The 20,133-nt window shown below is 43.9% G+C and overlaps 3 protein-coding genes and 1 long non-coding RNA gene across 8 annotated transcripts in view; 2 read left to right on the top strand and 2 right to left on the bottom strand.

The window, feature by feature from the left end:
- TRAF3IP3 (TRAF3 interacting protein 3) overlaps positions 1 to 18,475 on the top strand; it is a 39,390-nt gene extending 20,915 nt beyond the window's left edge. For 2 of the 5 annotated variants that reach the window (XM_081195195.1, XM_081195194.1), the window contains exons 10-16: positions 1,448 to 1,588; positions 4,445 to 4,582; positions 5,968 to 6,103; positions 6,961 to 7,023; positions 8,970 to 9,094; positions 12,173 to 12,286; positions 12,900 to 14,063. In XM_081195195.1, the coding sequence (XP_081051321.1) occupies positions 1,448 to 1,588; positions 4,445 to 4,582; positions 5,968 to 6,103; positions 6,961 to 7,023; positions 8,970 to 9,094; positions 12,173 to 12,286; positions 12,900 to 12,983 (801 nt within the window). In that variant the 3' untranslated portion in view covers positions 12,984 to 14,063. Of the gene's footprint in view, positions 1 to 1,447; positions 1,589 to 4,444; positions 4,583 to 5,967; positions 6,104 to 6,960; positions 7,024 to 8,063; positions 8,385 to 8,969; positions 9,095 to 12,172; positions 12,287 to 12,899; positions 14,064 to 18,464 lie in introns of those variants that run through there. The other 3 variants (XM_081195193.1, XR_014008424.1, XM_081195196.1) reach the window with 3 other exon arrangements.
- LOC308587548 overlaps positions 1 to 20,133 on the bottom strand; it is a 72,093-nt gene that overhangs the window by 24,262 nt on the left and 27,698 nt on the right. The gene's annotated exons all lie outside the window — the stretch shown is intronic.
- On the bottom strand, positions 12,586 to 17,864 carry LOC308587536 (UPF0739 protein C1orf74 homolog). Its single transcript, XM_081195208.1, has 2 exons — positions 17,512 to 17,864; positions 12,586 to 14,985 (listed from the first exon to the last, which is right to left on the bottom strand). Exon 2 carries the CDS (start codon positions 14,884 to 14,886, stop codon positions 14,086 to 14,088), a length of 801 nt encoding a protein of 266 aa, XP_081051334.1. The 5' UTR covers positions 14,887 to 14,985; positions 17,512 to 17,864; the 3' UTR covers positions 12,586 to 14,085.
- The window catches only part of GUCA1B (guanylate cyclase activator 1B), a 55,133-nt gene continuing 51,992 nt past the window's right edge, over positions 16,993 to 20,133 (top strand). Inside the window, exon 1 of the mRNA XM_081195213.1 lies at positions 16,993 to 17,215. The gene's annotated coding sequence lies outside the window, so the exon portion shown is untranslated. The remainder of the gene's footprint in view (positions 17,216 to 20,133) is intronic.

Here is a 20,133-nt window from a genome sequence, read left to right as displayed (position 1 = left end):
ATACCAATCAACTTCCAATTAATACATTTTTGTTAAAGTGGCTCCCCGCATGGTGGTTTGGGTGCATTTCCGATCTTATATCACTGCTTTCCATAATCTTAATTAATGACAGTTACATTTCACTTATTATAATAATCCCTTAGTCAACAGCTACTACATAATTAATGATTTCCATTCGTGATGTTACAATATATAAATTTATAAAGCTTCAAGTGAGGAACTCAAACTATTATCTTTTATTCTGCCCTGTGTGTGAAAACTGTTACGTCCTTGGAGATTCCTTCTGTCCATATATGGTGTTGTCTCTTTCACTTCCTAGCTGTTGTTTTCTCCCATCATGGCTTGGGGCAGAACTGAATCTTGAAGTTTCTCAGAGCTCTTATCTCTCTGTCCCTTGCTTTGATGTCTCGGAACAGGCAACAGTCTGCTCGAAACCATTCTGTCTCACTAGCAAAACACGTCGCAAATCTCCTTTCCAACTTTCCAGTCTCTGTGGCATTCTAATCACAGCCCCCAAATTCTTTTCCTTCCAGCAAGAGATTTATGGCCCAATTAAACTTTATCTTAGATTATATTCCGTCAGTAGCACACACAAATATCACTCTCTATTTCCTCGTCTATTGTTTTTAATCGGAGGTGATGGGAATTACATGGTCTTTCCAACATAGTCATACTTGAGCTTCCCCTCCCCCTCCTTCATTTCAGATCACACGCGGTTTCCATTTTTTCTTGTTAATATCAGTATTAATCCAACGTTCCTTCCTCACTTATAAATATCTTTTTATATTATATTCTGGAGAGGGTTGCTGAATCATAAATATATAAAAGAAGCTTAGACTAAACAAACCATGGGTTTCCCTCTCCCCAACCGTCTCAGGCCAAAGAAAATCTTATCTCAGTTCAAACCTTTGATCCATGTAACTGGTATATTCCGCAGTATGTTTTTGCAACCATTTTCCATCATGTGCTGAGACAGTGGACCCTCCGGATACAAATTAAATTTGTTCCGGGGTTCTGTACTTAACCTAAAAAGTCCATAACTGGAGGCGCTGCTTCTGCACGTGCACAGTGTGCAGAGTGTTTCTGCACATGCGTGTGGTGCACAGAGCACTTCTGCGCATGCGTGCGTGGCAAAACCCGGAAGAATACAGTTCTGGGTTTGCTGCGTTCGCAACCCGAAAGTTACGTATCCAGAGCGCTACGTAATTCGAGGTCCACTGTACTTTAAAACCAATTAAAGATCCAATTAAACGGAGAACCTCTGCTTCTTAATGGCGGCGTAAATGGGAGTGTGTGCACATCCACATTCTCTAGCAAATGGGTTTAATAATTGCCCAGTGTGAAAAAATTCCAGGGCATGTTGTCTACTTTGGTGAACTATGGGTTGTATTGGTTTTAATATTTTTAAATTGGGCATCATTCTTCAGTTCTCCATTTGTTTGTTTAGAGTCACTCAAAGCGGAGCTTAAAGAGGATTCTGCTGGAGATGGAAGATCAAAAGCAGAACTATGAGCTGAAAGCGAAAGAGTCTCTTCAGAAACTCCTTGAGGAGAAACTGCAGGTGGAAGGGCAGCTCCAGAATGCCCAGGTAGGTGTGGAATTTCAGCCTGGAACAAGGACAGGATTGGGCAGCAATTTACACAACATGCTCCATCTTTACATACATGCGGGAATTTTGTTGTGCATTCAGTACAAGGCTGAAGCTCCAGAGCAATGTGAGAGGTGTGTTTTTGGAGCACAGTTGCTGACAATAACCACTTGGCTGCATCATTGTGGTCAGGTCTGCCGGAAGCATAACCTTAACCACATTGCTCAATTGAAAGAGCATGGTGGGGATTTTGCCTGCCTTCACTACACCAACTTCCACAGGCTTTTCTTTACCCCACTAAGCATGTTATTACCCCACGCCATGTACAAGGGGGTTATTTCAGGTAACGTGTAACAACTCTGCAAAGCAGCCACATGTCTTTCTGTGGTGGGTGGTTAATTATGTACCTTCAGAAAGTATTAAGCTGGTGCAGTATGCTTACTAAAAGACTTGAGCCAATCAGGCATTCTCTGGCTCAGATCTCACCTCTGCTACTTTTTCTCTGCCTAAAGCTCCAACAAGGGGTGTGTTCGTATTACCTCCTTAGAGTGTAGGACTCCAGTCATTGTGAATCTGGTTTGAGAAACAATGCATCAAACACCAGCATTTTTTAAACAAGGTACAGTTGTACCTTGGATCCCAAACGCCTTGCGAGTCAAACATTTTGGAAGTTGAATGGACTTCCGGAACAGATTCTGTTCGACTTCCAAGGTACCACTGTACAGGATGCAAATGCATTTTGGATAACTTGGTGTGAACATGGATTAAAAACCCAGTGCTTGGAATGATGTGTGCAGAGTAAACATTAAACAGAACACAAACAAGGCATCTTACAGTACTTATTTTTAAATGTTCTGTTAGCAGTCTACAATACTGCACAAAGGAGAGAAAAGCTCTAAATAAAATCCCACGTTAATAAATGAATGCATTTATCAATCATTTGAATTAATTTTCAGCAAAGCTTCAGTATTATACAGATCCCAAATAGGCCCGACATAATAACTAACACAAACACACACATGTGCACAGTGACTGGCCACATTGCAGACCTTTTATTTTATAATCTGAAGAAGTGTGCATGCACACGAAAGCTTATACCAAGAACTAACTTAGTTGGTCTTTAAGGTGCTACAGGAAGGAATTTTTTTATTTTGACTATGGCAGACCAACACGGCTACCTATCTGTAACTTTTATTTTATGTCTTTGAAAACTGGTTGCCCAGCAGCCACATGGGGAGGAATGTTAACCTATTCCTCATGCAACATCTCACAAAGAGAAAAAGGCCTCATCCCTCTTGCCCTTTGGAGCAGCTATTTTCTACAGCACTTTTAGAGGGTAATTTTTCATTGGTAAAGTATCACATAGAGCAGGGATTGTAATGTGGTTCCCTCCAGATTTTTATTTTTTGGACTACAACTCCCATCACACTCTACCATTTCTCATGATTGGCTGATGGGAGTTACAGTCCAAGAAAAAAATATATGAGGGAACCACATTGGCTACCTTTGGTATAAGGAAAGACTTTGCTTCCGTCCTCCACATTGTCCTAGTCCACTTTGGGGACCTGCTTGGGCTATTTGTTTTTTGGGGAAATGAAGGATACATAAATGTGATCAAATATGAAATGTATTATCTGGATTTGCCCTTCACATCCCCACTAGATGGCACCATATGGAAAGCTATATGGCATAAAATAGAAGATTGCTAGTGGAGCAAGATCTGTTGACTGAAATGTTTGAGCTTTTGTTTCATTCAGCCCTCCTTCAGGCAGAAATATCAACTGCTGCTTTGCTGCAGAGAAGTGGGGGCAATGTGTCTGGTGGTGATGATTCCCCTCTTGCTTCTGAGGTTGCCAGATAGTATTTCTGGAAGTAAATTTGAAAATAGCAAATGCCTGAAGCTCCCTTTAATAGCACACATCTTGAAGGAAAACAGCAGTGGGGAGAGGATTAAGGTTAGCCTAAGGTATCCACATCCATAAATCTCAGGGACAGATCGGTTATTGTGACACAAGCAAATAAATGCAGACAGAAAGAAGGCGAAAATTGAGTTGCATGACAGAACTTCTCTGCCCTCTTGGAAAACCCCAGGAACATTTTTTGGGGAGGGGCAGAAGCGATGGAAGGGAAGTTCCGTTGTGTTATAATGAATGTGGTGTTTTCCATCTACACCAGGTTGAATCACAGAATCATGGAGCTAATTTAGCCCAAGTCCCTGCTCAATGCACTCCTACATTAAGGGTGGTTAACTGGAGGCCTGTGGGCTAGTATGGAGATACAGCCACCAATTTTGCCTGCAGTAGCGGAATCTCTGGCCAGTGATATTGTGGTGCTAGGATGGGCCCTGACCAGTGCTAAGATGGGAAGGAAAGCTTTCCCCTGCTCCTCTGTTGATCTGTATCAATCAGAAGAGGAGCTCTGTGCCTGCCTCTGTGTGAGAGAGACTTGTGCTCTGTGCATGTATGTACAAGACTGTGAGTTAGCCACATACACTTTGTGGCCACCCCCACTGCTGACCTATGGCCTGTGGCGGGGCCAGAATGAGACAGTGTGGCCCTTAGACCCTCAGCTAGCCTGGAACTACAGCATGCTTGAGAGCCTCCTAACCTCTGCTTAAATTCCCTCAACAAAGGAGAGAGCCCAGCTGCTCCTGGGACACTGTTAGGGAGTTTTGTTTCCGTGCCATTTCCACCTGTTGGCTCTAGTCCTGCCACCTGACACAGCTGACCTCTTGAGTTCCAATCCCAATTCATGGAGATCATAGCTTGCTTTATCCACGCCACCTGCTCCCTTTGTCGCTCTCGAGAAGGCATGCTTGTTGACTTTCCCCCTTACATGTGACCATGTTCTTCCTAGAGAGCCCTAGCCGTTGCAGAAGAAGACTGTGCCCTCTGGAAAGAACACTACAACACATTAAACGAAGACTGGAGCCAGCTGACTGACAAGCACATTGAACTGGAAAACAATCTTCATGTCCTGGAGAACAAACTTCAGGTAGCTTCCTTGTCCTTCTGTGAGACCACCTTCCCTTGCACAGCAGCAAGTCTGGCAATCAGTTCTCAAAGTCAGAATTTAAAATGGGAATAATAATGGCTAACATCACAGGATTCTTGAGAGGGTGACTCATGGCCAGAGAATGAACAAATTGTTGCTGAGAAATGCACATTCCCCAAAGCCTGCTGGAGATTATGCGTGTTGGCTGGAGAATGTACAAAATTCAGTGCAGATATGCATATTTCCCAGGGCCTGTTGATAGCATGTGTAATGAATGGAGACTGTACAAATTTCAGTTGATACGTGTGTGTGTTTTTTTTAAAAAAATCAATATTGATATTTTATTGGAAAATATAATCTACATATAAAACAATATGTACATTTCTGAAGACCTGTTGGTGACTATGTATAATGACTGGGAAAGGTGCATAATTCTCTATTCACAGGCAGATTATGTGCTTGAGGCCCGAATATGCGCAGTGGATAGTTGTTACACACATTTACTGCTCAACTTATATTACCCCTGCCCTGCCCTGTTAATGCCCATGCACCTCTCAGGACAGCTTACAACCACTAAAAATCACAATACATTAAAAATATATTAAAATATTAAAACAACAATAAAAATACATTAAAAATGCAGCATTAAGAGCAACAGAGACAGAGATCACTGATAAAAATGGCCTCAGATAATACTTAGCAACAGGGCTTTTTTTCTAGAAAAAGAGGTGCAGGAACTTGTTGACCTTTTTTTTAGAGAGAGAGCCCACCACAGCCACAGCAGCCTAGAGAGGTGTGTTCAAGCTGGGGGGAAAAGCCCTGCTTAGCAGGCAAAAGCATCACACAAAACCAAAAAATTAATCACCATCCTAAAACAACAACTAGAGAAGGGGCCATCTGCATTTTATGGTATTCCAAAGTGTCGGTGCAGCAGTCCCTGAAAAGGTCTTATCTCTTGTTGTTGTTAGCCATACCCATATCCTATTTGCGACACAGAGAATGGCCTCTCCTTTTGATCTTACGGAGCAGACAGGATGAAGGATGGGAGACAATGATCCTTTAAGCATCCTGGGCCAATGTTAGACCTCATCCTGAACCTGATGGTCCAGTTCATAGCTGCTGTTCTGAGAGTAGTGACTCATTATGCCAGTACAGGAGGCCAGTTCAGGGCTCCTGTTGCTGCACTTGCACCACACCGTCCCCCCACTTGCCACTTTGTTCCTTTTTCCATCTCCCTCCTGGTGAGCAGCAGCTGCTCACCTGCTGGAATGTCAGGTAAGTGCCTCCACCTCACCACGCCACAAGAATTCCCACAAGCCTTTCTCTAGTTACTGTATTTCTTTGCTAACCAGTTTCTTGTTATTGCTGCTGTTTGCTACCTGCAGTGGTCCGACAACCAGAACTTTCAGCTGCACCAAGCCCTGCAGAGCTCTGAGACTGAACGTGCCCAGCTCTATTCCAGAATTAATAATCTGCAGGAAGACTACAAGGTCACAATTGAGTGTCTCAGTGTACTGGAAGGTAAGACATATGTAGAGGAAACAGGAGATTTGATGCTGACTGATCTGGGTCTTAGGCAGAGCAGGAAAATGAAAAGTTACAGGTTTCCAAAAATAAATAAATACATGACTCTTAGAACTAACCTGCTGTTTTGAGTATAGTGTCAACTGTTAGGTTTCAGTCAGTTATTTCTAGGGGGAAGGATCTGATTCAGATGTTGGTGAGAAGCAAGTGGCACAGCCCTCATTTACAGTTGTACCTCCTCTGAATGGGCAGATTGCTTGTCTGAAAGATGAGTCTGATGTCTAGCTTGCAAGCTAGACTGAGGATACTTCTTACCAAAAGTCCTAGCTTTCTACATGCTGGGCTAGAGATGCTTGTGAGCAAGCAATTCTCTGTATGCATTCAGTCATATGGACGATTGTACTGCATACCTCCCTGAACATGTGGGTATTTATTTTTTGTTTTGAATATGCATATACAGCCTGCCATGTAAAATATATTCAGGCAATGTACAAGAAGTCAAAGTCAGGTCACTTCCTCAGAAGAAAATAACTTTTTGGGAAACGTGGACCCTATTTCTGTTTGTGCTGGGAGCTGCTTGAGGAATACCAAACAAGGTATGTAATGTGCAGATCTGTTTTCCCCATCTGAGCAGCGGCAATAACACATTTTTGATTCCTATAGTTTCAGTAAAAGCAAAACATTTACAAATTGCAAAACCACAGTGTAGTGCTGACCCCTTAATTTCAGTGGGCTAGAGCATGTCCCACCTGAATACAACTCTGACCTCTGGTGGCAAATACTGCTGTTTGGGAGAAGGAAAAGCCCTGCATGGCGTCAACTGTGTTGTTCCTGAATGGTTTTGTTAATTTCAGGCAAGCTGCGAAGTGAAGAAAGAGATAAGCTACAGCTGGAGGCAACAATTAAACATTTGCACAGTAAGTAAATCACATCGATCCAAAGAAATTAACAGTGAACATGCAGGACCACAAACAGAGCGTTCACACATTGTGCTTCATGGTATAATAGCCCTATTTAAAATCCCTCTGGGTATAATTCATTTGGTTCCTTTAATAGTGTAAATATTTGAGAGTACAGAGATAATTACTGTATACTTCAATTTTTACAGCTGTTTTCCTTTGCTACAGTCACTTGTGGAGAGGGACAGGAAGGGGGTGTTGCCAGCTGTACATCTGAATGTGGCAATAGTTTTCTGATTATGTTTAATAATAGGTTGTGTCATTGAAAGGGTGCCCAGTAAGGGATGACATCATGAAGGATGCTTTGTGCAAGAGGATTTTTGCATATGACCACAACTCCCATGTTGGCAAATAACATGTACTTCTCATGTATACCACACGGAGCATTTGAACATGTGGTGCACAGGCAGGAAAATGTTGTATGCATTGATCTTTGCAAAAATAGCTGAGATTTGTGCTCCCATGTAAACTCCTACTTGCAAAGGAGCCAGCTGTCCTCAGACATAAATTGTGAAGTGCACACATTTGATGATTCAAACTACCAAAGATCAAGAGATTTTATTTAATTTCTCAGAACTCCGTGGTTACTTGATTACCAAAAGAATAAAAGGGACAGCATTGCTCAGGGTTTCAACAGATCTACTTTTGGAGCAACTGATGGCCATTTTTTCCAGTCCCAAGTCAAGTCCAAAATACCTGCTGGCAGACTAAGGTGGCAAGTTATTTAAGGATGTGCACCTAACCCACCATAATAAGTGCACAGGTTGTTTCAGTGTGTGCTGGTTCCCTGCTTGTCCTTTAGACTAAGTAGGGGTTGTTACAGCACCAGTACAGTCTATGCTGTCTGCAACTGTTTGCAACACCTTTGCAACTGTTTGAATTGTTCGTGAATAACTGAATCGAGTGTTGGAGACAGAAAAGCAGGGTGGAAAGAGAGAAGCAATTGGTTCATGCAAACATTCTGCATTATGATCTGCTCTGGTTTCTTCCATTTGCAGATGGGATGCAGAATCAGTCCAGTTCATGAAGATGAGATGCAAAGAACTCATCTAAACTAGTAGTGGGACTTCTGGGCATCTGGGATTTTGTGACTGGTACTCTAAGAACCATCTAGACTCTAGTTTTATGTGTGCCCTCAGATTAAGAATCACAAATGGAAGCATTCCACATAGTGTGTATTGTTACTGGTCTGCAAAAGGCTGCTTGAAATATATATCAAACTGTTAGAAGTTTTCTCCTCTGTTGGCATGAAGCTGTATCTATTGGAGCAAGCTTTTATTGGAGCAAGCTTCTTGTACAATAAATGATTTTTGCTCAAACGTTGATGTCCACTTTGTTTTTGTTTTTCAAAGTAGTTTTTATTAAAGATTTTCTTGGGTTACGTAAAGGTAAAGGGACCCCTGACCGTTAGGTCCAGTCACGGACGACTCTGGGGTTGCGGCGCTCATCTCGCTTTACTAGCTTCCGGGTCATGTGGCCAGCATGACTAAGAAGCTTCTGGCAAACCAGAGCAGTGCACAGAAATGCTGTTTACCTTCCTGCCGGAGCGGTACCTATTTATCTACTTGCACTTTGACGTGCTTTCGAACTGCTACGTTGGCAGGAGCAGGGATTGAGCAACAGGAGCTCACCCTGTCGCGGGGATTCGAACCACTGACCTTCTGATCGGCAAGCTCTAGGCTCAGTAGTTTTTTTCTCCAGATCAGTTACATTCGATGTGAGACATTAATGTTTTATACAATACAGTATAAGGTTTGGGGAGAGATGTCCAGCTTTGCTGATTTTTTTATTTTAAAAAATTAAACTATGAAGTATAAACAGAGGAGAGCACATTGGTGCTGTGATGCCTGCTGAGATTCCCAGATAGCTCAGGGAATTGTGAAAGTATCCATTTTGTTCTGTAGCTAGCAGGTCTGGACTCAGCTCAGCCAGAACCAAACAGTCCAAAGACCACGAAGTGGGGAGAGAAAGCAGCCTGGAGGACCAGCTGCAAAAGAGGACATCCCAGCTTGCAGCTAAGGAAAAAGAGGTGAGGAAGTGACTCAAGCAGCTAATGAGATTAAAGGATCTCATTGGGAGATTAACTGCTATTTTCAAATGCCTTCCAATGCAGATCCGAAAACTCTGGATGGCAACAGATACCTGCTATGTGTGCATCATTTCAGTGTGCATACCTGATAACCAGACGGCTGAAAACTCATTAAAAAAATAAATAAATAAGCACATTGATTTGAAAGGCTTGCTTTCAGCCACTTTTTCCCATTGGTTGCATCTGCATTCAGACGTTAACACTGAACGAGTGTTCTATTCAATCTGCAGGACTTTCCCCAGCCTATAGCCCAAATTTGGCCCCCAGGGCTCAGTTTTCCTGTCCCCATTTGAACTGGACATGGTAGTGACAAACCTCTGTGTTAAATCACAGTAGTACTCAATGCCAGAGTAGGTCCACTGAAGTTAATGGAATGACTAACATCGGTTTATTTATTTCTTTGGAGCTACTTAGAGTATAACTTAGTTGAATGCAATCCAAGGTGGTGGCATTCTGGGTTTATCAGCGAAAGAGGTACTCAGGTATTGAGTAAGAACCTTCCCTCTGCTTGCTGCTACCTGCCCCCACTGCCTTTCTCCCATCCAGACTCACCTGTGATTAGTTGGAAAGCATTGGGAGTATGCAGACTACATGGATTGTGCTGCAGGTACATGAGGATTTAACACACTTTACCTCCATCCACCTTTTGCTCTTGTGATTGGATACCCCAGATTTAAACATATTTAAATCTACTGCACTCACGTCTAGTTTGGCTCTAAGGCAGTGTTCGAAACTCCCATTGTTCTGGGAACACTTTGCGACAGGGAATTTCATTAGCACGAGCAGTTTCTGAGCTCTGGGTGCAGAACTGAGGCCAAGGTTTCAGATTAAAATTGCAGAGTGGAAGGAAAGGAGGACCTTTTTCTGCCTCCCCACTTATAGCTACTCTCTGAAGCCTCATACGAATATTAGGGGGGTGGGCAGGGGAAGGACTAGACCATGTAAAAGATAAACATAATATTTTAGCTGCAGTTCATTCATTTTCAGCTTTCTATTGTTATAAAAAAGTGTGCCTATACATTCCATTTTTTGTGCCCATAACTTAGCTTTTAAGGTGTCATTTAGCTCCTAGCTTTTATATCTCAGTTTCTAACACTGCTCTAAGCAACATGCCAAAAGGTAAGGGAGACACAGGAAAGCCTGTTACCTGCATATCCGGAGTTTTGAAACAGTGTGCATTCCATAGTTCAAGGAAACAAAATATATACAAGCTTACAATTTTATTAAAAGATTCTTAGAAGGATCTGTTCACAATTGTAAAATATTTTATTAGCAGTGTAAATCTATGGCACACAAAAGGTGGGAGTTTTAATTACAGGCTGTAGGCATATGAACAATGGACATTCTAGCCCTCGTTAGATTTTGATTGTGGGCAAATATTCCGTATCCTGCTGGGAGTCATTCTCAAGAGTCTTTACATGTTCTGAACATTTTCTTCATGAGATCATTGCTTCCTTCTAGAACAGAGTATTTTCTGAGTACATGCAACTTGAGTGACAAGAGAGCAGAAGGGACATTTGAATGGTGACTTAGATGCTTTTAGAGGTTATTGTTGTTTCTGTGCTTTATAGAAATCATAGAATTGTAGAGTTGAAAGGGACCCTCAGGATCATCTAGTCCAACCCTGTGCAATGCACAAATATGCAGCTGTCCCATATGGGGATCAAACCTGCAACCTTGGTGTTAATAGCACCAAACTCTAACCAACTGAGCTATCCAGTGAAATGAATATTCATAGCAATGTTCCTATCAGTCAGAGCTCATCCTAATGACCCACATCCAGTGTAAGTTTTCTTTCTGTTTTGGAAGAAGCATCCTCCTGGACGTGTACGGAACAGCAACCAAACAAAAAAAGCAGGCAAACATCTTATGTGCAGACTTCCAAATGGTGATTCCTTAAGACACATCAGCTTGAAGAAAACAAATCACTGCTGATTCATGTGACCATCTGTAATCATTTTGAAATCCTGCACACAGCATGCAAAAATATTGCCCAGGATGGCAGCTGCATACTATTGACTAGCTGGTTGTGGACAGCCAGCAGATAACAGTTTGTTCAGGTGGCTCTCTGGTGCCTACTTTGAATGCTTGTATGAATTGGCTTTGAGAGCTAAAAACACAAAACAAGGGACAGACTCAGGCTATTAAAAATAAAGGCTTCACAATAACTAGAAACTCCAGATTTTTCAAACCAAAGTTTCTACAAATAGATGCACATGTGTGGCATTCTCCAAAATTCTGAACTAAATGTGATGTCAAAGGCACATGAACAATCTTCACAGGACATCACACCCAATTGCACTATGCATGTTCAAATATTAATGTAGAAACAGCAAACCCCACTGTTTGCTAGGCCTTGGAGTCAGGAGGAGAGACCGGATACCATTTCTTTCTTGTATGAATACAATATGAAATTGTATGAATAGCAGCTGACAATGAATGCTTTTTGAAGACCATGGATTGAATCCCACAAAGCGATTGTGCAAATGGAAAGGTCTCTGCTCATGGAATGCAAACTCTCCCTCTCCCCTCTCCCTGCACACGGACCCCAAACTTGCTCTGGAGGGATGGGGGAGAAAACAGGCAGGTGTTTATAGGGGAAAGTTTACTTGCAGAAGTTGTTCTGCTCGTGCAATGACTTTGTTGAATTCAACCCCATGCCTGTTCATCAGGATAGGAAGACTTGTATCAATACACTTCATTCACAATAACATTTATAGGAACTAGAAGTCATTCAGGTTCAATGTCATTTTCTGGCATTACATGCTGCGTTAACCTTATTCATAGCCTGAAACAAGAAGGAAGTTTTTAGCCAATGGTGAAGGAAGCCCTAGATGTGCTGTGAAGTAAGGTGGGAGAAAGCCAGGTTTAGGACAGTAGAACTAACCACCCTGATTCAGGATCAGGGATGCTCAAGGTGCCACCACACTAAACTTATTGGTAACTGCTGCCCTCAAAACCATTTGAAAAAACCAGAGTGAACAACCATACTAAACACTTATTTGCTTTCTTGCCCAGTGCATAGATCTCCGTTGTGAGCTAGAGATTCTGAGTGACGAGTACCGCAGCTGCCTTGCCAAGTTACAGCAGTGCCGAGATGAGATCAATCACCCTCAGAGCAAAAAGACGAAAGTAGGAATTCACTCTGAATGCCCCCTTTGTGCTACCTCATACTGTTGATATAGTCTGTTGATAGAGCGTGCCTTGTCAGGCATGGGCGTAGCCAGGATTTTTGTTGGGGGGGGGGGCAGAACACTCAGTTAGCAATGTATTTTTATTTTTATTGATTTGGGAGGGCAGCTGCCCCCCCCCCGCTACACCCATGATGTCAGGTCAAAATGTGAGTCAGTGGTCTTAGATTTCAGTACAAACTCAAACAATAATGCTAGGACAACCATCGTGGACCAGCAAGATACAGGAAAGTGCAAGTCTTTCAGGTTCACTAGAGTGGTGGGTTTTAGTAGTTCTTGTATTTTATTTATGATAAGTTCCGAATAATCAGTCTTCAGCATCTATGCAGTGAGTCTCATTTGTTGTCTTTGCAAAGTGGGGGAAATATTCTACTCCCAAAAATTCACTAATATCACCGTTCCATGCAAATAGAACCACAGACTTTGTTGGAATAAAATACAAAAGGGAAGTGTAGGAGGAGACGTAAGTGTAGCTGATCGAATAGAGGGAGGAATTACAGAGACACATTATACCCTAGTTTGTTTATCTTATTAGATTTCTCTTTTTTTTTCAGAGATGGCAGGATCATTGGATTCCTCTCCTCCTGGTAGTGATGGCAACAGCTATAGTATCCTACTTAATAAATTTTGTACCCTGAGTACACCCTACCTTTAGTTTTGCTTATGTTACTATTTTTGCATTTGGGCATTCTGAGTTGTCTACAGAGAGTGACTATTTTTGTATCAAACATATTTTTAATTTCTTACAGAATTTTGAACTTTGCTATCTCCTAAAGGAGTTTGTTGGACTGCTTGGCTTTGTATGTTGCTTCATTTGGCTGTTCTATTCTTTTTAATTAAAAAAAATTTAAAGGCTACAATACAAAAAGTACAGTGTCTGTCTGATGCATCCACCCCCCAGAGGGTTTTGAATGGAAACATCACACAATTGTCCCATAGCTTTGGAAACCTCAAAACCTACAATCCAGCTATGTGCTGTCTAACCATGTAGGACAAGGCTGGGGAACCCATGTCCCATCAGATGTTATTGAACTACAACTTCCACCATCCTATACAGTCAAACCTCGGCTCTTGAACGCCTCCGTTTTGGAACGTTTCGGCTCCCAAACGCCAAAAACCCAGAAGTAAATGCTTCCGTTTTCTAACGTTTTTCAGAAGCCAAATATCTACATGGCTTCCACTTGAGTGCAGGAAGCTCTTGCAACCAGTCGGAAGCCGCGCCTCGATTGTTGAACATTTCAGAAGACAAACGGGCTGCCGGAACGGATTACATTCGACAACTGAGGTTTGACTGTACCAGTAGTCACACTGGCTGGGAGATGGAGTTCAGCAGCTGAAGAACTGCAGCTTCCCCATCCCAGCCTAGGAGTTGGGACTGGTAAAAACAAAGAAACAAACAGCTGAAATATTTGTGGCTGGGGTTAACAAGGCTTCATTTTGAGAAGACTGAATGCAGGATTGCTTTCCAAATGCAGCTTTATATACCACCTATATATACACTGAGTCTGGGTATAGACACCCACAGAAATTTGCAAGTGGGAGCCTCCTGTCAATGAAGATGGGAGCTGTATTCCATCAATATCTGGAGGGAACCGTATTGGCTACCCCTGACTCCAATAGAATAAGAGCTGCACCATTTTCCCACTTCCTTTTCTTAAGCAGTGAGTCATACTCCCCAAAATACTTCTCAAATATGGCGTGAGGAAACATTGCTGCATTCCTCTGGATTGCAGCCCCCATTTACAAGGCCACTGCTGCCAGAGCAACGACTTCATTTGTAATACAGAGATCTGCAAAGTCTTTCTGAGCTTTAAAAGCATCCTTGAGATTTTCGCACCACGCGTCAAGGCCTCTTTTCATGACGGGATACAAGAGATCTGGGATGCTAAAGGAGTAAAAGCGTACTCTAAAATCGTTGCTTATCTTACAGAACGTGGCTTGGACAGTGAACACCCTCAGTGGGGTCAGAGAAAGGCAATTGTCAAAGCTCTTCTGAACAGGGAAACTGTAAGCAGCAGGATAGCCCAGCAAGACACCAAAGAGAGTGCATAGATTCCACTTTGAGCAAAAGACCGCACTGGAGGAAAGCATCTGAGATGTGTCTGCTGCCTGGGCTTTAATATGATTCAGTATCTCTGACAGGTGACCTTTGATGAGACCCACGTCTTCCAGATCACAAAGGCTAGGGCATGTCCTGGAAGCAGAAACGTCAACAAAGGGGATGTTGTCCTTAAGCAGCATTGTCTCCAACCACAGCAGCATCAGCCCCAAGTTGACAATCAGAACATTTTCAGCTATGCTCAGAACGTGTAGCCGGCATCCAAACGGATTGATGGTCTGAAGCTGCTGAACATAGCTTAGGATCTGAGAAGTCCCAGCAGAATTGTAATCGTACAGGAAAGCTGGCTTCAAGCCAGCAGCTACAGCCAGTATCTCGCCAGCGAGATTCAAGGAGGCTGAGCGGGATAAGACTTTCTTCTTCCCGATTCTGAGGTGTTGGTGGGCTGCAGCGATGAGGAGTTGAGGGAAGGGCTCAGCCATTCTTAACCCTGCGGGTAGAAGTCCTAGACTGGGTTTGCTCAGGGAACTGAATCACCTCATTGCATCAGGCCTTTAACCATCAGCTGCTTCAGCCTGGCTCTAGGAATAAAAATCACAGTAATCAATACAGCTAAGTAACAACAACCAGTGCACTTTTTATCTTTAGGATGAAACTATAGTAGAACTCAGGCTTCGTGAGCATGTGGCCTCATTTAAGCCACAGTAATTGCATCTTGGAAGTGGGAAATGGGTATTACAAAAATGAAAACCGATCAATCAGCCTTGCTGTAACAAGGGCTATAAAAGGGATTGAGGACTAAACCACATCCGCAGGCTCTCTGCGCCACTTCAGAATCAAGGACTAGCAAAACAGCCCACCTTTGAACAACCAATAAAAATATTCACCACTTCATCCTAAGATCAACCACTTGGACAGGCATCTCACCATTAAAACCTGAATTCTCTGGGTTCACTTCCCCTGCAAAAAAAATGTGTGGTGGCGCCTGAAAGACCAACAAGCTTTCCTAGAGCAGAGCCTACTTCATTAAACGTTAAATATTAACCTCCGTCTGCGTGTATTATATATGCATGTGACACAGATGGAGGGAAGGGAGGGTAGAGACTCTTGTTAATATGAGGTCAGGAGTCTCAGCGATGGAAGAGATAAGTATGCCACATCCACTATTGTTAGCTATTCAAGAGTTGATAAGGACTTGGGGAAACAATTAAATTAGTGCACATAACATATATAAACAGGACAGGGCACATGAACTTCCATTTGTTTTTTTAACTAGATCTTTTAACTTTACAGTGGTACCTCGGGTTACATATGCTTCAGGTTACATACGCTTCAGGTTACACACTCCGCTAACCCAGAAATAGTACTTCAGGTTAAGAACTTTGCTTCAGGATGAGAACAGAAATAGTGCTCCGGCGGCGTGGGGGCAGCAGGAGGCCCCATTAGCTAAAGTGGTGCTTCAGGTTAACAACAGTTTCAGGTTAAGTACAGACCTCCGGAACGAATTAAGTACTTAACCCGAGGTACTATTGTACTGCCATTCATATGAGGATCACAGGGTAGTATCAAAACACAAAAGCACATAGTAACAAAAACAATACCCCCTGCCACACAGACAGTTCAACAGGCCATAGATTGTTTAGTTAGCCAAAGGCCTGCGAGAAGAGCAATGTTTTTGCTTAGCACCTAAAGTTATGTAACTAAGGCACCAGATGAACCTCCTGGGGAGAGCATTCTGCAAGTAGGAAGCCACTGCAGCAAATGCCTCTTCTCTTGCTGCCACCCTCCAGACCTCTAACGGGGGACGATACGAAGAAGGGCCTCAGATGATCACAGGGTCCCGGTCGTTCAAGTTTGTACTTCTGAAACACTTAAATAATTAGTGTTTTTACAGGCTGGATGGCTCAGTCGCTGGAGCATGAGACTCTTAATCTCCAGGTCATGGGTTCGAGCCCCGCACTGGGTTAAAGATTCCTGCGTTGCAGGGGGTTGGGACTAGATTCTTTAGGGAAGTTTTTAATGTTTGGTGTTTTATCATGTTATATTCTGTTGAGAGCCACCCAGAGCAGCTGTGGCAAGCCAGCAGATGGACAGCATACAAATATTATTATTGTTATTATTAAAGTATATGACCCTTGTGGTCCCTTCCAATTCTACAGTTCTAATGCCCTAGGTAAAGGTAAGGTGAAGTTACCCCTGCCCGTACGGGCCAGTCGTGTCCGACTCTGGGGTTGCGTGCTCATCTCACTTAAGAGGCCGGGAGCCAGCGCTGTCCGGAGACACTTCCGGGTCACATGGCCAGCGTGACGAAGCTGCTCTGGCGAGCCAGCACCAGCGCAGCACACGGAAATGCCATTTACCTTCCCGCTATAAAGCGGTAACTATTTATCTACTTGCTCTTAGGGGTGCTTTTGAACTGCTAGGTGGGCAGGAGCTGGGACCGAAAGACGGGAGCTCACCCCACTGCGGGGATTCAAACCACTGACCATGCGATCGGCAAGTCCTAGGCACTGAGGTTTTACCCACAGCGCCACCCACGTCCCAACACTAATGCCCTATTATATTCTAATTTTTAAAGTTACCTGGGAGGAGAAGCCGCAGCTAGAGAGAGGCATGCCCTAGCAGCAGCCCAATTGCAATGCATGACTTTGTCTCCTTGTGCATTAAGCCAAAGCATTTTATTAGACCCAACGCCTTTCAGAATTAAGCAGCCCCTTCTTGGGGTTGAACTTGCCAGCAATCTCCAAAGATAAAACTTCTGTAGCAAAGGAGAAGAGCTGCAAGAATTTGAAGTCGCGACCACGCCTGAAGGTAATTTCTTAATTCTGAAATTCGGGGCTCTTATCAGAACGTGCTTCCCCGCCCGGCATCCCCTTCCCGCTAGGTGGGAGTGTGCATGTGTGAATGCGTGTGTTAATGAAGCATCCGGCTATGCGTGTTATCTGCACAGGAAATGCTGCATCTCCTTCGGTTCCCTGAGCAACCGGGGTCGGAGTTCAGGTGCACAGGAGGATCCTCTACTCCGGAACATGAAGCGACACCGGGCAGCCGGCCAACTGCTTCTCCCGGGCTCCCGCCTCTCCGCCCTCTGCACGCGCCTCACTCACCTCTCGCCCCGTTCCAGCCCGAGCATGCGCCCTGCCGGGCGAGCGGGCGGCGTTTCCGCTTCCCTCGCCTGAGCGGAGGAGGCGGACGCTGAGTTCGCGGCAAGGGGCACCGTCCGCGTAGGCGGCTGCTCTTAAAGAGGCAGCGTCCCTCGGGTCGACGCGCTGCCGGGGCATGTGCAGAGCGCCGGTCTCGCGGACCTGCCCGGGTCGAGTCCGGCGGCAAGCAGGAGACGCCCAGCTGTGCAGATCCGGCCAGTCGGGAGTTCGGAGAAGCCAAGGCGAGCTTCTGTCGGCAGGCTCCACCTGGGAAGGTTGGCTCGGGGCGTGCGAGTCGCTCTCCCTGAATGGGAAACGTGGCCTCCGAAGTGTTGCTGGACTGCAACTCCCATCATCCTGGGCGTGGCTGGGGATGATGGGAGTCGGAGTCCGGCAGCAACTGCGGTAGAGGACCGGTTTTCTCACCGCTGCAACAAGCCCTTTTAATGGCTGCTGCAAGTTCCACTAGAGCTGCTTGGGGACAGGCTGGTCTTCTTCATTGCCTTGGTGTCTAGGAAATGAAACGTTATCTGCCTTTTGCGTTTCTTTGGTATAGGGCAGAGAGGAGGCTAAGTTCTCGCTCGCAGGCTCTCAGGTTTCTGCATGGTTTCTCTTCCAGCATTTACCAAGTACAGTATTGTCAGTGTGTTCAAAGACTTTCGCACACATCACCTTACAGCAGCCCCATAAGGCAAGGCCAGTAGTGAGTCGTCCCAGATTGCAGACAGGAAACTTAAATTCAGAATAATAGTAATAATAATAATAATAATTTTTATTTATACCCCGCCCTCCCCAGTCAAGGCTGGGCTCAGAGCGGCTTACAAGCAATAATAAAAACAAGTTGAATGATTACAACTTAAAAACAAAATTAAAATACAACATTAAAATATTGAAACATTAAAATATTAAAATGTAGCCTCCTCGCAGGAGGAGAAGGAAAAGAAAAAAGAGAGGGAGGGAATCAAATTGGCTCCAAGCCAAAGGCCAGGCGGAACAACTCTGTCTTACAGGCCCTGCGGAAAGAAATCAGATCCTGCAGGGCCCTGGTCTCATGAGGCAGAGTGTTCCACCAGGCCGGAGCCAGAGTTGAAAAGGCCCTGGCTCTGGTTGAGGCTAATCTAACTTCCTTAGGGCCTGGGACCTCTAGGGTGTTGCTATTTATGGACCTTAAGGTCCTCTGTGGGGCAAGATGTGGACAAAACGAGGCTTAGGCTCTCCGTGGGGCATACCAGGAGAGGCGGTCCCGTAGGTACGAGGGTCCTAGGCCGTGAAGGGCTTTAAAGGTCAAAAGCAGCACCTTCAATCTGACCCTGTACTCCACCGGGAGCCAGTGCAGCTGGAAAAGCACTGGGTGAATATGCTCCCATGGCAGAGACCCCATGAGGAGCCTCGCTGCAGCATTCTGCACCCGCTGGAGTTTCTGGGACAGCTTCAAGGGCAGCCCCACGTAGAGCGAATTACAGTAGTCAAGCCTGGAGATGACCGTCACATGGATCACTGTGGCCAGGTCGGGGCAGGAAAGGTAAGGGACCAACTGCTTGATGCGGCGAAGAATAATAGAGATAATAGTGGCTTAACTAAGGCCATCTGCCCCACATCTATGACTTTTAAGGCTGCAAACTTATGCAGATGTACTTGGAACTACATCTCATTGAATGCAGTGGGGCTCATTTCTTCATTTCACAAGCAGTGGGCTAAATAATAAATAATAATAATAATAATAATAATAATAATAATAATAATAATAATGCCCTTGACCCAGGGGCAATTCACAACAGAAAAATACAAGATGAGAAGACAAAATGCAGAATAAAACCAAACCAAAAAACAACCAGTAAATAATGCCCGTTCCCACAAACACATTTAAAAAGACATACAATGTTAAGCAGGATGGCCATCTGTCATGGATGCTTTAGCTGAGATTCCAGCACTGCAGCGGGTTGAACTAGATTACTGCCATCACATAAGGGGAGCACTTCAGGCCTCATATTTAAAAAATATATATTTATTCAATCTAGAGCAAATATGAAGTCATTCAATGGCTATTAAAATAGCACTACTATAATGTTAATAAGCATTTCTGATGCCCTCTATGGACAGTGTTTCCCCACTCACCCAGCTTTCCTGATTGCAGGGCTGAAACCAAACATTTAACCATAGCCTTTTTTGAAGCATTTTTTTTGTTGCTATAGCATCATACCAGCAAAGCAGCTTTAAGCTGGTAATCCACCCCTTCACCTTCTCTCTCCTAAAGTAATTAGTATAGCATAGTTTTAGGGTTGTATTCCAAGTATTTATTTTATAAAATTTATTGTAAAAGAACTCAAAAGTGGTTTACTAAAAGATAACACCCTAAAATCAAGAAAAAAATACAAAGTAGCACTACGGAGAACAGTATGTCAGTGCAAGGATTTTTTTCCTGCACAACCAAACATTCTTCTGACCCTCTAGGGTAGCTTTGGGGATAGTGTGGGGTACACAGGGGAGGATGGGAGCCCTGTTGCATCCTTGCACCAACACAGATATTTAAATGCCAACCACAGTTCTACATTCCCTTGTTTCCACCACAAAATAACGGCATTTCGT

This window comes from Podarcis bocagei (assembly GCF_964188305.1).
Source record: "Podarcis bocagei genome assembly, chromosome: 5".
Lineage (NCBI taxonomy): Eukaryota > Metazoa > Chordata > Lepidosauria > Squamata > Lacertidae > Podarcis > Podarcis bocagei.
The sequence above is the reverse complement of the archived record's forward strand: the minus strand, read 5'-3'. Positions and strand labels throughout refer to the sequence as shown.